This window comes from Girardinichthys multiradiatus, chromosome 1 (assembly GCF_021462225.1).
Source record: "Girardinichthys multiradiatus isolate DD_20200921_A chromosome 1, DD_fGirMul_XY1, whole genome shotgun sequence".
NCBI lineage: Eukaryota > Metazoa > Chordata > Actinopteri > Cyprinodontiformes > Goodeidae > Girardinichthys > Girardinichthys multiradiatus.
This window is the reverse complement of record NC_061794.1, coordinates 42,292,869-42,308,441: the sequence shown is the minus strand read 5'-3', so window position 1 is coordinate 42,308,441 and position 15,573 is coordinate 42,292,869. Positions and strand designations below refer to the sequence as shown.

General features: G+C 40.5%; 1 protein-coding gene across 1 annotated transcript in view; it reads right to left on the bottom strand.

Annotated features, from left to right (window-relative positions):
• Window positions 1–2,984: 2,984 nt before the first annotated feature.
• The window catches only part of LOC124872903 (ankyrin repeat domain-containing protein SOWAHB), a 30,551-nt gene continuing 17,962 nt past the window's right edge, over window positions 2,985–15,573 (bottom strand). The window contains exons 8-12 of the mRNA XM_047373345.1: window positions 12,505–12,591; window positions 7,443–7,832; window positions 7,228–7,300; window positions 6,825–6,920; window positions 2,985–4,507 (exon numbers count right to left, since the gene is read on the bottom strand). Coding sequence (XP_047229301.1) covers window positions 7,800–7,832; window positions 12,505–12,591 — 120 coding nt within the window. The 3' untranslated portion in view covers window positions 2,985–4,507; window positions 6,825–6,920; window positions 7,228–7,300; window positions 7,443–7,799. The remainder of the gene's footprint in view (window positions 4,508–6,824; window positions 6,921–7,227; window positions 7,301–7,442; window positions 7,833–12,504; window positions 12,592–15,573) is intronic.

The window sequence follows — 15,573 nt, the reverse complement described above, 5'->3', positions numbered from 1 at the left end:
AGGGTATCAGAATAACAGGGGCTGAATGTAAATGCACACCAAGCTTCACATTTGTATTTGTAGAATTTTCCTTCCACTACAAATTCATGCACTAGGCATACTCAATAATCTTCTGTTATGCATTTGTACAAAACTCAAATAATTCTTGCAAAGACTTGTTTTTTTAGTTCAATTCAGTTTACTTATAAAGCATCAATTCACAACAAATGCCATCTCAAGACACTTTAGACAAATAGATCCAGTTTTTATTTACAAATATTAATCCAATACAATCTACTTACATAAACAAACTAAATTACATACGTCCAATTCAATCCTAGTTACAATACAATGCAATCAACTTCATTTTATTATGTCAATTAGTAAACCTTTGTAAAAGAATGACCAGGTGTTTCCATTTAGTAAATATATTTGCAATAATTCCTTCTTCTTAGTACTGATTGTGGTGACAATGAAAAGGAACAACTGTCTGTTAACAGAAACAAACCTCCAGTAGACCCAGGTTAACTTTGTGCAGCCAGCTGTCGTGACCGATTGAGGGAGGCAAATACAAAATAAGCACAGAAGCACTGGTCCTGGAGTACTTTCTATGTTAAAGAAAAAAATACACAGAGTTAATGGCAACAGTGGCTTCATCTAAGGTAGAAACACAACGAAACAGATGAGGTCTAAACCAGCAATAGCTCCTTCAATGGCTTTGTCCAGAAAAGAGATAAAATGAAACATACAATCACAAGGCCTCATGTTCTCACTCGTAAAATTATTGGCAGCAATAGCTCAGCTGATAGCACCTCTCCAGAAAGATGACACAGCTACACAGAAATACCGTCAGTTGTTTTTTCTATTGACTCAAAATACACAGGGAGAAAATAAGATTAATCGCAGCAATAATTCCAGACAATGCATACATAAAGAACAGGAGAAAGTAGCAGAGTAAGAAAAAGTGTCGGTAAGTCCTCCAGCAGCATATTTATTCAACTTCAGTTCAATTCAGTTTCTATATATGATGCCAACACCCAACAAATGTTGTCCCAAGGCACTTTACACAAAGACGAACTGATTTAATTTATATACAGTATTCAATTTGGGGCAATTATATTGACTGATTCGATCCTAGTTAGAAAACAATACAATCCTGTTCAGTTTGCACAGATATTACTCAGGGGAACTTTAGCTACTCTAACTACAAGTTTTATTAAAAAGGAAAGTTTCAAGGTTAGACTGAAAAGTAGACCGGTGTCACGAACTGGAAAAAAAATTTATTCTTTTCTGTCCATCCATCCATCCATCCATCCATCCATCCATCCATCCATCATCCATCCAAGGGCAAATAACTGACAAACAGATGAAACAAACATGCACACACATACTAACACCGAAGGGCAATTTAGAGTGACTAGTTAACACTCATATTTTTAGATAGTGGGAGGACCAGAGAGACCAGAGAGAACCTAGGCATGCATGGGGAGAACATCTGTGGGTGCTGGGCTTTTTCTCCATGCATGGACAGGATTTGAACCGTCCCAGGCACTATTATAGCAAAGTTACAGTGCTAACCACTGCACCACCTGGCAGCCTGAGAATAATCTCACATACAATATAACCATACAAGTCACAAAATCAGTTGGATTTGCTAACTGCTGTGCTCAGTGATCATGCTATATAATATTAGCAACACAATTCAAATACTAAAGGAGCCTGACAAAGGGTTTACATTGGTATGCATTAGGCTAGGTTAAAAAGATACCATCCATCAGAATTTCATATAAACATTGTCTTTGGAGGCATTACTATGTTTCACATTTGTGGCAGCCATGTTGGGTTTTGAGGTCAGGGACTTCCTACTGTCCAACTTCCAACTTCAGGAGAAATTCAGCTTATTTTGGAACTTGGAAATCCTGATTTGTGAGTACAAATGGTATGCTCTAAAACTACACAACCTACAAGTTTTTGTAAATTTACAGGAAAACAGAACATTATTAGATTCCTGTTCCAATTCCTATGTCCTTTGAAAAAAGTGAAGTTCATACATTCATTATTTTCTCTCCAAAGCCTCACAGAGAGTAGTTAATGAGGTTATTGAGCATCTTTGACATGACATCTACATTTTGGCCCATTTGTAAAACAACAGCAACAAGGAAGCCTGGGACATTGGGGCCAGTGTTGTCCCGACACAAAATAACAAAGCCGAGCAGGCGCTGGTGGGAGGCTGCGCTCTCATGGAAATGAGCAACCGAACCAACAATGTAGAGCCTAATCTCCTCAGAGAGGGGAATCAGTTACACAGCAGTATGCACTCCTCAATGCCTTTCATTAGAGTCAGCGTGCTACTGAAACAGTCCCTCCACCCTCCTGCCTTGCATACAAACACACACTAACCCTTGTGTGTAGCCACAGAACTTACACATATATGAAGTAGAAACAAGGTGGCCACCCCTTCTCCAACACAACAGAAGGGTTAAAATAAGTGGGGCAGAGGCCTGGTGTGGGGGTGCAAGGCCTCAAAGCATCGGATTAAAGTTAATGTGCCCTCCCCGGGTTATAATCTCTTCAGAGGGGGACTTTGTTTGAGGGGCTTGAGGGCAGTGAGATAAGTATCTATTACAGCAACTCCCCTTATCCCTCCAACATCCCGCTTCAAAAATGAAGCACAAAAACACTTGCCTCTGTTCCCCTTTGTGTCGTCTGATATCTAAGATCCAAAAGCAAGTGCTGCCCCTTTTTCAGCTAATCAGGAATTAGGAGTCCAAAGCTGTATGGATGGCCAGAGGGGGCCATATTTACTCCATCTGCAACCCACAAAGTCAGGTAGATAAAATGAGATCAAAGCTGCTTGAAATCTCAAGTTATTGGGTAGAAATTAGAAAAAGTAATAGTCCAATCTGGAGTTGCAGTGGATTCCAGCGCAGCAGCAACATCCAATAATTTACTGAGGTTTATGAAATAAACCAAGCTGATGCAACAGAGTCAGTAAATACTACAAATCAGTTTTATATAAAAGAAAGTTTTATTCAAACATATTTGTATTATATAAATAAGTTGAAAAAGTATACAGATTACAAAAATTAAACAGGCTTTAATATTAAAAACCTGCAACAATTTTTTACAATAAATTAAAACAATAAAAACAATCAGCGTGCAGAGTAAATCAGAACAGTGCTTATTGGTATATCAGAATAAAAATTGCCAGCAAATGCTAAACATGCTAATAAACTACTACAAAAGCGACCTTCCAATAGGTTTGTCTTTGAATGCAGCAAAATTTTCCCCAAATAAACTTTTTGTTTGTTTATGAAATCATAATGATGACTCATACCAAGGCAGGCGCAGCATCTTCATCATCACTTAGGCCAGATTTGCTATCCAGGGTAGTTCTTGTGATTTTTTTTTTTTACCATAGAGTAATAAAAAAGTTTTACATTTTAAAAATATATTTAAATTAAAGTTTAAAAAAGGTTACATATTAAGATAAGGGAGAACTGAAAATGTGTATCTTTTGCCTTTTTGGATTAAATTGATAAAACAGTTTTATTGATCCCATTTGAGAGTTTGAGAGTTTTATTGGTGCTCCAATGGTGCACCAATTTTTGTATATATTCATGAACGAAAGGTTTATTTTTTTTAAGGTCATGAACACTTTTGACTGGATTCTCAGCCAATTGTTGTAAAGCTAAACCCATAAGTGGACACTATCTTTTGCAAAAAATAATCACATATTTTTTACGTACAAATATGTGTATACTGAATCTTTAAAATAGTTACAAAGTAGTTTTACATACTTGTTTTTAAAGAGATTAATAGATATGTTCTCTACTCTTCCATGCTGCAATCCGGGACAAATTGTATCTATTTTTGCTCCAACAAAATCCCCAAAAAACAAAAAACCACAAAAACAGTAAACCATAAAAATGTTTTCGTAATCTGTTTTTCAAAATCACTTAGGACAAGCTGAGAAACAACAAATAGGTTTATTTAGTTTCTGCAGAGAAAATTAAATACCAGAACATAACCAGTAATTAAATGTCTTCGACTCATCTCCAACTTCTCACATTTGCTTGAATTGCATTAAATGAAAAAGACAAGCTCTGAGAATCCTGCAGCCTAAGCTGATGTGGACATGTAACGCATGTTACATTATAAGTAACAATCAAAAAAAATTTGCAAGCTTCAAAATACTTCAGTGAAAAGCATATTGTACATATGAATAAAGCAGCACTTGCAGATTTTTACTTATTTAAAGTTGCAGCCTCTGTGTTTCTCATTGGTGAGAGTGTAGTATATATGCATTACTATTTGGTTCATACTTGTGTGTGAATGTAAGGACGAGTTTTTCCTTAGCGGGAGAACTTTCTGGGCCTGAAAGGAGGAAGGGCAAGCTGATGCGACGCCATCCTCTCCTCCTCTATCGGAGCCAGCTCCTCTGCTGAACCCCACTTTTTCTTGTAGTGGAACAACGACACCAACTTCCTGTTCTTGTTCCTCTCTCTGGCTTGAGTGACTTGAAATTCTGTAACCGAGAGAAGCATGAGGCCATAGGTGATGGAGTTCCATGATACCAAAACTAAACTACATTCTGTTTGCAGGATTCTGCACGTGACGTTGTTGAAGTGCTTCGTGATGTTTTCCACAAAATGTCTCCCGGAGTGAAATTCGTATTATGGACATGATGTATTCAATCAAGAGATCAATTTCTTCTGCTCAAAGTTACTGGCGGTTGAGTTGTAAATTATCTTAAATAATGCTAACGTTGGTCCAATCCACAAAAGTTTGCAAATTTATATTCAAGTCAAAGTGTGATCAACAAGGCTCAGACCAAAGATAAGACCAAAAAGATGATGGCAGAAAGCTAACCTGGAAACTTCAAAATGACCCAAACCAGTGATAGATGTCCTCTAAGAATTAGGTTTGAATCTTTTACAGCTTAAAATAGTTTGACTTAATTTTTTTGCTGTTATTGGTAAAGAGTAAACCAAAGCCTACTATTGTCTTCTAATTACATAAACTATTTATAAGAAAGAACTTAAAGCCAGGTTACACTTAATCCTATTAAATTCAAGCATCTAAACTTGAACAACTTTAATTTAAACTTTAATTTTACTTTGCAAAAGAAGTAAAGATAAATGTAAATTACAGAAATTATTTTAAACCACATATACATTTATAATAATACTATCATACAGACATGGGCCAGTTTCTGGTATCAAGTCAGACAAAGTCATGGTTTTAAAATCTAAAAACATTTCAACCACACCTTTCTTACAATTCGAATTTTAATAAGATGTCCTTGTGTAGCAGAGAGTAGTGATTCCCCTCCCACACATGTCGCTGCGGGCTGTCACAAGCAAGAGAATCCCACAAAATCTTCAGCTGTTTTTAAAGAAAGACAAAGTCTGCGGTTTTCTATTTTCAAAAGACGCAAGAGTCAAAAGTCTGAATGCGAGAGAGGAGTCAAGGACCTTTTTATAAAATAACAGTGTTTAAAAACACTCATTTCCAATAAGCTAGGAGAGTTAGCATGCCTGTCAGTCAAATAAACAGCCTTGGAAAGCACAGCTAATTAACTAAGATCAGTTTGCTGATCTCCCAAAATCATTTTTTACAGAGTAGAATGACAGAAACTACTTTATATTATGAGCAATAACCATGATTACAGCAGAAAAAATAATTTATTTGCTGTTTAATCAATATTTCTGTTTAGGCCATGTGATATCACGGCCTAAACAGTAGCACAATCTCACACTGAAAAGGCTCTTGTGGTTGTCTGAATGAGAGCTTTGAGATTTTTAACCTTCCTCACCCTCCTCCACTCTGTACATAATGGCAAGAGAAACCTGGTTCCCTGTCCAGGCTTCTGTGTCTCATTTTTGAATTATTGGTGTGACTGTAGATACAGGCAAGTTTAGGTAAGTAGCTATATTTTGTAGCCACCTCCTGATTAATGAAGACCAACACACAACTGATTTATCTGAGTTGTATATTTTCTTGTCTTTCCAATTTTTAAAACAGCTAAGAAAAATTGGATTCTGTGTCACACCGTATTCATACTTCAGGGAAACAGGAAATCATGGTTTTTTAATATCAAAGTTCTTTTGATTACTTTAATCAACTTAAAAGATCATATATATATATACATGCTTCCGTTATATTTAATTAAAAATTGTTAAATTAGTGTGACAGTGGGAATCAGGGAAAAAACAATTATTTTTCTATGTATTGAAACATTATGTTTGCCTGTGAGTCAAAATTAAAACAGTCAGATACTAATATATTAAACTGTAGCAATCAATGCTCTAGCAATATGTGATTATATTTTAACAGCAGCAGTAATAGGTATCACTTTTTTTTTTAAAGATATTTTTTCAGCACTAGTGGCCTTTTATTTTTATTTTTTGACAGTAGGCAGACAGGAAAGAGGGGTAGAGCGAGGGGAAGACATTCAGCAAATGTTGCCGGGTCCGGAACTTGAACCCAGGACCGCCGCTTTGAGGACTGTAACCTCCGTATATGGTCACGCGCTTAACCCCTACAACATCAGCGCCAAGCCCAATATTAGGTATCACATTTGTTAAAAAAAAACAACATACAATTAGATTGTATTACATTTTTTGTCTTTATAACGTTTTTAGTGAAGCCAAAAAAACCCAAAGGCTGGTGTTGATTTAGTTACAAGATGCTTTACAAGAGCAAAGAAATAGAACAAAATGCCCCAAACCATAAAAAGAAAAAAATTGAAAATTCTGAAAAAAAATGAGGTGTATGTTATCTCACTATGTTTTATGTTTTTAATTAAGGGGTGGAACAGGAAAAAAGCATGAAACACTCACGCAAGTCGCAATCCTCATGGGGACCTTCGGGGTCTTTGATGTTCAGATAATGGCCGGGAAGATGGCCGCTGTAGTCCCGTACGTTTTCTTTTGCCCCTGATAACACAAGAAATAAATCCCCTTAACACAGAGAGCGGTCAGGAATGACAGGCAGCAGATAATCTACTTCACTGACACCTTACACCAGAGGCTTAACAGAACAATCTGAGCTCTGAAGGTAAACAACACTTCCTGAAACCCGATGTCGCCTTTAATGGACTAGTAGTTCTCAAAACGCAATAAATAACAGTTATTCACAGTAGCAGATGGAAGGGCAACACTGACAGTGAAGTGAGAGCAGCTTCTACTTTTAACCAAACTTGAAATGGACAAATTCACAATTTAAAGTGTGATTAATGTTTACCGTAAGCTCCAATGAGTAGATCAAGAATGTGACGATGACCATGCAACGCTGCAATGTGCAGAGGAGTGTATCCCTGTAGATAAAAAAACTCAAAAATGTTCATAGGGAAGCTTGTGGAAAACCTCTAAATATAGCAGAGTTGGTTAAGGCTTCAGTTTTTACAGACTCTAGATGGGAGTAATTCTCCTGAAGTAATGGAGAGTTTTAGTACCTACCCCCTTGAGTTTCCCACGTCCATATGCATCCAATGAAAACGTCATGGAAAAAAAGACACAAATTAGGGAAGGTTATGGAAACACAAGATAATGATAAAAACATAATTGCTCGGTAATTCGTTGGAAATTGCACGGCCGTGGACATGCATGCTGGCCAAGAGGCACTCTGTTTTGGGAGACAATTAACATGACATGACATGATTTATTAGCGGCGTCCTCCCGCGGCCCGACCGCTCTCTCTGCTGTAATCCATTTGCACAGCTGGATCTTCACAGAGATCTTTAAGGAGCATTACATCACGCCGGGGCACCGCAGCAACCTTTCACGTCAAACAACCTACTGTACCGCACATCCCCATCACTGCCAGATGAAGGGCTGGTTACTCACGTGCTGCGAGAGAGAAGAGCGGCGCAATCAGATCACAACATAAACAAACTGTGTGCACACATTTTACTAACACAGGCTGTTGATTAGAATTCTGCAATTTTCGTTACTTTCACATATATGACAGGTCACTTGAAGTACAAACATGTTGAACTGAACATTCAAAAATCATGACTAAAGGTGAAAAACGTTTGGTGAGCAGCGGTCAGTTGTTTTAAACATAAAGGGCTGTGTAAATGTTTAATGCTTTAAATGTCTGATTAGCTAAAGGCTTCTGCAATAAAGTGAAACTTACCTGAGAAACGTTTAAATTGAAGCTTGAAAAGTGTTGCCCAGTTTCCATTTGTCAAAGAAAATAGCAAAAAATGAAAGCCAGAAAACTGTATCCAAGCTTAGGTTATTTAATACTGTGTGATTACCCAAATATACCTGGATTTATGAGCCCAACCTATCCAGATAAAACATAAATCTAATGACTAAGCAAACCTGAATCCAGCTGGACTATTATTTTTACTGTTGTTTTTTTTTACATTCCTGTAAATTTGGGATGTTGTCATAAAATGGATCGTCTCCTCATTTCATTTCTTTTACTTTACCTTGACTTTTCCTTTGGTTTAGGGGGCTCAGATGTGGACATTCTGTGTAATAAATCAGAGATGAACCGATCTGGCCGATACCGATCGCAGCTTGTTTTCTCACAAAAACTGATTTTTTTTTGGCCATATTTCTAAGCAAACTAATCTGTGAATACTTGTTTTCAAACAGTTTTTTTTAGCAGCTAAAACATAACAAACATTTGACCACAAAAGTAGAATGCACTGAAGGATCACTTATACAGATCCGGTAGTTTTGAATCCAACAGAAAATCAAGAAATTACAACATTATCTCGTTTATGCAAAAATGTTTGTATTTTATTTAGTTTTGATGTATTTAATGAAAAGAAAACAATCTGATTATTCGGTATTGGACATGCCAACCACAAGAGAACTGATTAAGGGAAAACTATAATAAAGCATTTTTTAAGACTCTCTTTCTTTAATAATTTAGTCAACCCTTTATTTTTGCTTTGTTTTTCAATAACACAGCAATTGACAAAGCAATTTTAGTTTTTTTCATGCCCAAATCTTCCTCTAACTCTAATGTACTACTAGTTTAAAATAGAAACCTTTCAAAGTGTTTTTGTTTATGTAAATTTGCGAGTAATAAGTTTAGTTGCTTATGTGTGATGCACTTCTAGTGACACTTTCAGTGTCCAAAACAACAGTGTTTGGCTTGTGTTTTCATGTTTCCAGATGTTGGTAACATTCTTGTTGTAGTTGATATGACTTTATTTTAAATTATCAACCTTAGAGTGGGATCGATACTGAGAGAGCAGCGGTGAGGAGCAGAAGGTAGTGAAACGGCTTAACCTGGACTTGACTTTATTTTTTGAGGTGGGAAGCAGGAATTAATGTTGTGCAGCCTGACCTCACCAGAACACTCACTATATTGTTCCACTGTTTAAGGAGATCAAGTATGTTTACCAAGGAATCTATTGTGGTTGTGTGATTAAGTGCATGTTTGGAGCCTGGAGGGAGTTGCGTTGTCAGCAAATATCACCCTAACACAGTGCCTTGCAAAAGAAATCATAACCCTTCAACCTTTTAAATTTTGTCACATTCAAACTACAATGCATTTATTGTATTTTTAAGTGACAGACCTACATAGCTGTGATGCAGATGGAAAATGAGACATGGTTTTCAGAATTTCACATGATAGAATCTAAAATCCGTGGCGTGCAAGAACCATTCTTCTTTTAACATCTGCCTTCCACAGTAATTACAGCTGAAAGCCTTTTGGGTTATGCCTCCACAGGCTTTTCACATGTAGAGACCAATTTTGCAAAACAACTCAAACTAAGACAGAAAGGACTGAGAGCCTCTGGGAAAATTAATTTCCATGTCTTGTCACAGATTTTCAACTGTTTTTAAGGTCTGGACTTTGATTGTATCATTCAAACATATGAATATGTTTTCACCTACATAATCACATTGTAGCTCTGGCTGAATGTTTCGGGTTGATGTCCTGCTGGAAGGTGAACCTCCGCCCCAGTCTTAGATGTTTCTAAGCCTCTGACCATTTTTTTCCAAAACCTCTCTGTATTTAGCTCTATCCCTTTTTCCATTACCAATGACTTTCCTCCCTGTCCCTGCTGAGGAAAAGTATCCCCACAGAATGATGCTGCCACCACTATGTTTGACAGTGGGGTTGGTGGGCTCAGGGTGATGTACAGAGTTAGTTTTCCATCACACATGCAGGATTAAAACAGCATTTTTAGTCTCATCTGAACAGAGCACCTTCTTTGACGTGTTTGCTGTGTCCCTCACATGGCTTGTGGCAGGTTCGACTATCAGCCGGACTCTCCTCTCCAATACCCTGGCGTAGGCCTTACCAGGGAGGCTGAGGAGTGTGATCCCACTGTAGTTGGAACACTCTCCGGTCATCCTTCTTATGAAGGGGGAACACCACCACAGTCCAGAGGCACTGTCCCCGACCGCCAAGCAATGTTGAAGAGGCGTGTCAACCATTACAGCCCTACAACATCCAGAGACTTGAGGTACTCAGGGTGGATCTCATCCACCCCCGAAGCCCTGCCACCACGGAGCTTTTTAATCACCTCTGTGACTTCAGCCTGGGTGATGAAAGATTCTAACCCCGAGTCCCCAGCCTCTGTTTCCACTAGGGAATGCGTGATGGCAGGATTGAGGAGATCCTCGAAGTACGCCTTCCACCGCCCGATAATGCCCTCAGTCGAGGTCAGCAGCCTCCCACCCCCACTGTAAACAGTGTTGGCGAAGCACTGCTTCCCCCTCCTGAGGCGCCGGACGGTCTGCCAAAATCCCTTCGAGGACAACTGGTAGTCCTTCTCCATGGCCTCACTGAACTCCTCCCAGGCCCGGGTTTTTGCCTCTGCCAGAGCCCGGGCCGTGGCACGCTAGGCTTCACGGTACCCATCAGCCGCCATATGAGTCCCACAAGCCAACTACAGCCGATAGGACTCCTTCTTCAGCTTGAAAGCATCCCTTACTGCCGGTGTCCACCACCAGGTTTGGGGATTGCCGCCGCAACAGGGACCGCAGACCTTACGGCCGCAGCTATGGGCAGCAGCATCAACAATAGATGCGGAGAACATGGTCCACTCGGACTCTATGTCTCCAACATCACCCGGAATCTGGTCAAAGCTCTCCCGGAGGTGGGAGTTGAATACATCCCTGGCCAAGGGCTCCGCCAGACGTTCCCAGCAGACCCTCGCTACGTGCTTGGCCCTGCCAAGTGTGTTCGGCTTTCTCCTCTTCCAGCGGATCCAACTCACCACCAGGTGGTGATCAGTGGACAGCTCAGCCCCTCCCTTCACCCGAGTGTCCAAAACATGCAGCCGAAGGTCCGACGATACGACAACAAAGTCAATCATTGACCTCCTGCCTAGGGTGTCCTGGTGCCAAGTGCACTGATGGACACCCTTATGCTTGTGACTAGCACAGAAGTCCAATAACGAAAAACCACTCGGATTCAGATTGGGGAGGCCATTCCTCCCGATCACGCCTCTCCAGGTGTCACTGTCGTTTCCCACGTGGGCGTTGAAGTCCCCCAGCAGAATAATGGAGTCCCCAGGAAGGGCACTATCCAGCACCCTTGACATGGACGCCAAGAAGGCCAGGTACTCCGCACTACCGCCTGGCCCGTAGGCCGAAACGACAGTCAGAGACCTGTCCCCAACCCGAAGGCGCAGGGATGCGACCCTCTCATCCACTGGGGTAAACCCAAACAATAGACAGCTGAGCTGGGGGGCCAACCTAAGCGGGTCACCGAGGTCTCCACCTTCATCTGCTGCCCAATCCTCTTTGCACCGGTCCCTCACGGTTCCCCCTGCAGGTGGTGGGCCCACTGGGGGATGGCCTCGCGTCCCCCCTATCGGGCTTGGCCCGGCCGGGTCCCGCGAGGAGCAACCCAGCCACCAGGCGCTCTCTGACGGGTCCCAACCCCAGGCCTGGCTCCAGGGTGGGACCCCGACTCCGCCATACCGGGCGACGCCACGTGCCTCGATCGTATAGTCCTCATGAGGGTGTCTCACTGTTTAAGGAGATCAAGCATGTTTACCAAGGAATCTATTGTGGGTGTATGTTTAAGTGCATGTTTAGAGCCTGGAGGCAGTTACGTTGTCAGGAAATATTACCATAACACAGGGCCTTGCTAATCATAACACTTGAGCCATTTTACATTTTGTCACATTACAACTACAATGTAATTATTGTATATTATGTGACTGACAAAGGTGGGGTAAGAACAGGCAACACACCGGTTACAGGACGAACCCCCTACCATCCTTGTCACCGTCGCCCCCAGGTGAATAAAAACAAACACCACCATTTTTAGGTTTTTATTTGTGAAAACCTTTTAAAACCATGTTTCTCTTCCCTTCTACTTTATGATTGGGTTATTTTGTGTTTTTCTGCCCCATAAAATCACCATTGAAGACGCAGAAATTTATAGTTGGTCTTCAGTAAAAGATACGACAGCACATCATGGGGTACAATCTTTATAAAGAGCTAAGTAGTCAGCAAATCTGCATCTTTAGGTGCTTGGTCATATACTTTAACAGATTTACATAAAGCTGAGTGAGGTCCTATTTAAACTTACTGATTTAGTGTTGACATCAGCTCCAGCATCAGCCACCAGAGCAGCCATGTCCTGATTGCCATGTTTGGCGGCCCAGTGCAAAGCAGTCTGTTTGAAATAGGGACAAAAAATGTGTTACACATATAATAACTGTTGTAGTATTTTTACTAGTTGTCGTGCCACCTATTGGCTGTCAGAGGGCAGAGGTCCAGGTGTGTGCAGAGAAGGGTCAATGCATGGATGGATGGTAAGACGGAGGGAAGGTTTCCTCCCATCTAAAGAAGCCTAATTACAAAACAACACTGCACTGTGCCCACAGTTGGAGGGCCTGGCCGCCTGTCACCAGAAGGAAAGATTGATGATGTTAGTGTGACCCCAGGGATGGGAGACCCACCCAGACATCACAGCGCTACTGTCAGCACACGTCAAGGAAGGAAACCTGAGCCCCCATCGACACAACAGATACACACATATGTCGGCATGCAAAGACGCTCTGATGTAAAAATAAAACACACATGAACAAATAAGGTTCACTGAAAACATGAATTAAACCATATCCACCTGCTGGACCACAGCTGGGACCCCTGCTTTTTCTACATGCTCATAGATGTGTAATTATGGGCTATCAACAGGTGAAATCTATGTAGGTGCAAATGTCAGCTCAGTAACCACATTCATCCCTTCAGCCATCTGACCCTTAACACAGCAAATCAAACGGTAACAATTTCAGAATTGCATATTATATGTGGATGGATGAAAAATATTAACCTCTGTTCGTTACTCACTGAACATGTGCTGCCGAGAAACGGGTCCACAGCATATTCACCAAATAAGATGAAAGCTATAGAGGTACAACATGTTTAGATTCTAAGGCTTCACAGATCACGTCATGATACAAATAAAGTTTAAAGCCAAGTAAACAAAAACATCAACAGGAACGACAACAGCAATGACCTTAAAGATGTTATTGTTGATGCCCATTAATCTGGGAAGGGTAAAAGGTCCCTATATTACGTGCATCACTCTACAATGAGGCAGTTTATTTTAGTGAAGTGTGTAAACAGCTTGACGACGCTTAAGTCCTTCAGTGTTGTCAGTAAGATGTTGCATATCTTCTTTAGATCAGTTTTGGAGAGTGCAATAATCTGCCATCATCTGCTGGGGTAGCAGATAAAGAACAATGGATCTGTTCTCAGGGTTTCCGCTACATGTAATTGATCGTGGCCCACCGCCACAGCAAAACAAAAGCCTTCACACCTTCAGAAAACAGTTGTTTTTATTTTAAATACATGCGTTATGTTGATTTTTATTTACGCACTTACACTAACCATAATCAGAGTTTCAAATTTAAATGACATTAAACCTTAAATTTACTTTATTTTGAAAAACCAACACCGCCGGCTCCTTCCCCGCCTGCGAAGCTGCTACAGTTGTTCGTAGAGGGAGGCGAAAGAATTCCGCATCCTGCGTTTCTGCTCTGTTCCGTTCCGACCGACGGAGTAACTCCGTTGATAGAACGGTTCCACGTTCTGCTCCGAACGTCACGGACGACGGACCCGCTGTCCGTCGTTCTCAGTCAAATGACGGAACAACTCCAATTTTCTGTTCCATTCCAGTCCGTCTTGCTCCGGCCAACCAATGTAGCTCTCACGAATGCTTTCTTCGGGCTCCAAGGAACTTGGAGCGGACATATGTTGCATTTTAATGACAGTAATGTAGTTAATTAAAATAACCTTCATGACTGACTGACGTATGGCTTGTTAGAAAGGGTTACCAGAAGAAAGTGGCAACATGACTTAGTGAGGGGTCATGCCGCCACATCTGAATGTATGGAACAGTTTGCCTTTTGAGAGATACAATCAAAGTAGCTGGTGGAGATATGTTCATTTGAGCTTGCTTTGCATCTATAAGGACTTCAAGTGCTCTGGCACTGCAGGTTACCAGTCCATCACAGGGCAACACAGAGACACACAGGACAAACTAACATGCACGCACACATTCCCACCTTTAGGCAACTTAGAGTAACCAACTGACCTAACAGTCACATTTTTGGACTTTGGGAGGAACCATGCATGCCATGATGTCAGAAACTGATATAGTTGGACAAAACAGTTCCTGAACTTCACTGATGTGAAAAGTGGTTCTAGAAGCGCCTGATTTATGAGGTTTACTGTTTTTACACAGATCCTTTGCCATCACTTCTGTCTATTAAATAGTGACTGTCTGGAACCTGTTGTGTGTCGTTGTACACTTCAGGCCAGATTTGAATGACTTTAGAACCTGATAAAACCAGATGGATTTTATTCTGTCCTGATACATAAATCTCTAGGATTACAGGAGGGGGTACTTTCATCCTACACACTATATTAAAACAGTTAAATTCATTCTTAAGTTATTCTCATTGTCAGTTTCGTTCTGTTTTTTGTGGTCCACAGAAATCGGGTTTTAACCTGAGGTCACAATTGTTAGACTTGTTGAAATTGAATTCTGGTTTTACAAACAGAAACCACAGTCTACCCAGAAAGCTTAGGTCCTAAGCCTAAGATCAATGATTGTAATTTGATTTGGCAATATTTACATGAACAAAACACAAGAGACAACTGGTTGTTACAAATAGTGTTTTTCTAAAGGCTGGTTTTCATAATCCAATTATTTAACAATGTCTGTCTGGTGGTAAAAGTTCAGCAGAAAAAAAAACTTCTATAATGCTCAATCTTTTATAAAAATATATTGTATAATACAACATAATGGGATAAGGACTAAGGTGATGGATGCTTTTCTTACTGAACCTTCCTGTGTGGCAGACACAAGTCAAATAGTGCTTCTTCTTAAAAGATTGTACAAAAGAGTCATTGGGACTCTTTTATTGTGCCTGAACGAGTCTTTTTCTGTTTACAACCTCCTTTCCTAATCACATACAACAGGCTGGTCCAGCAGCCAGTAACAGAGGCACTTCTTTTTCTCTTCCCTGAAGGGAATACGGAAGTAAAGCACAGCTCAATCTGACGCGCCAGGAGGACAGATTGTGATAGACGCTGTGTGGCTGGAGTATCTCCTGATCTTCAGTGTACCCAGTGTCACATCAGAAGA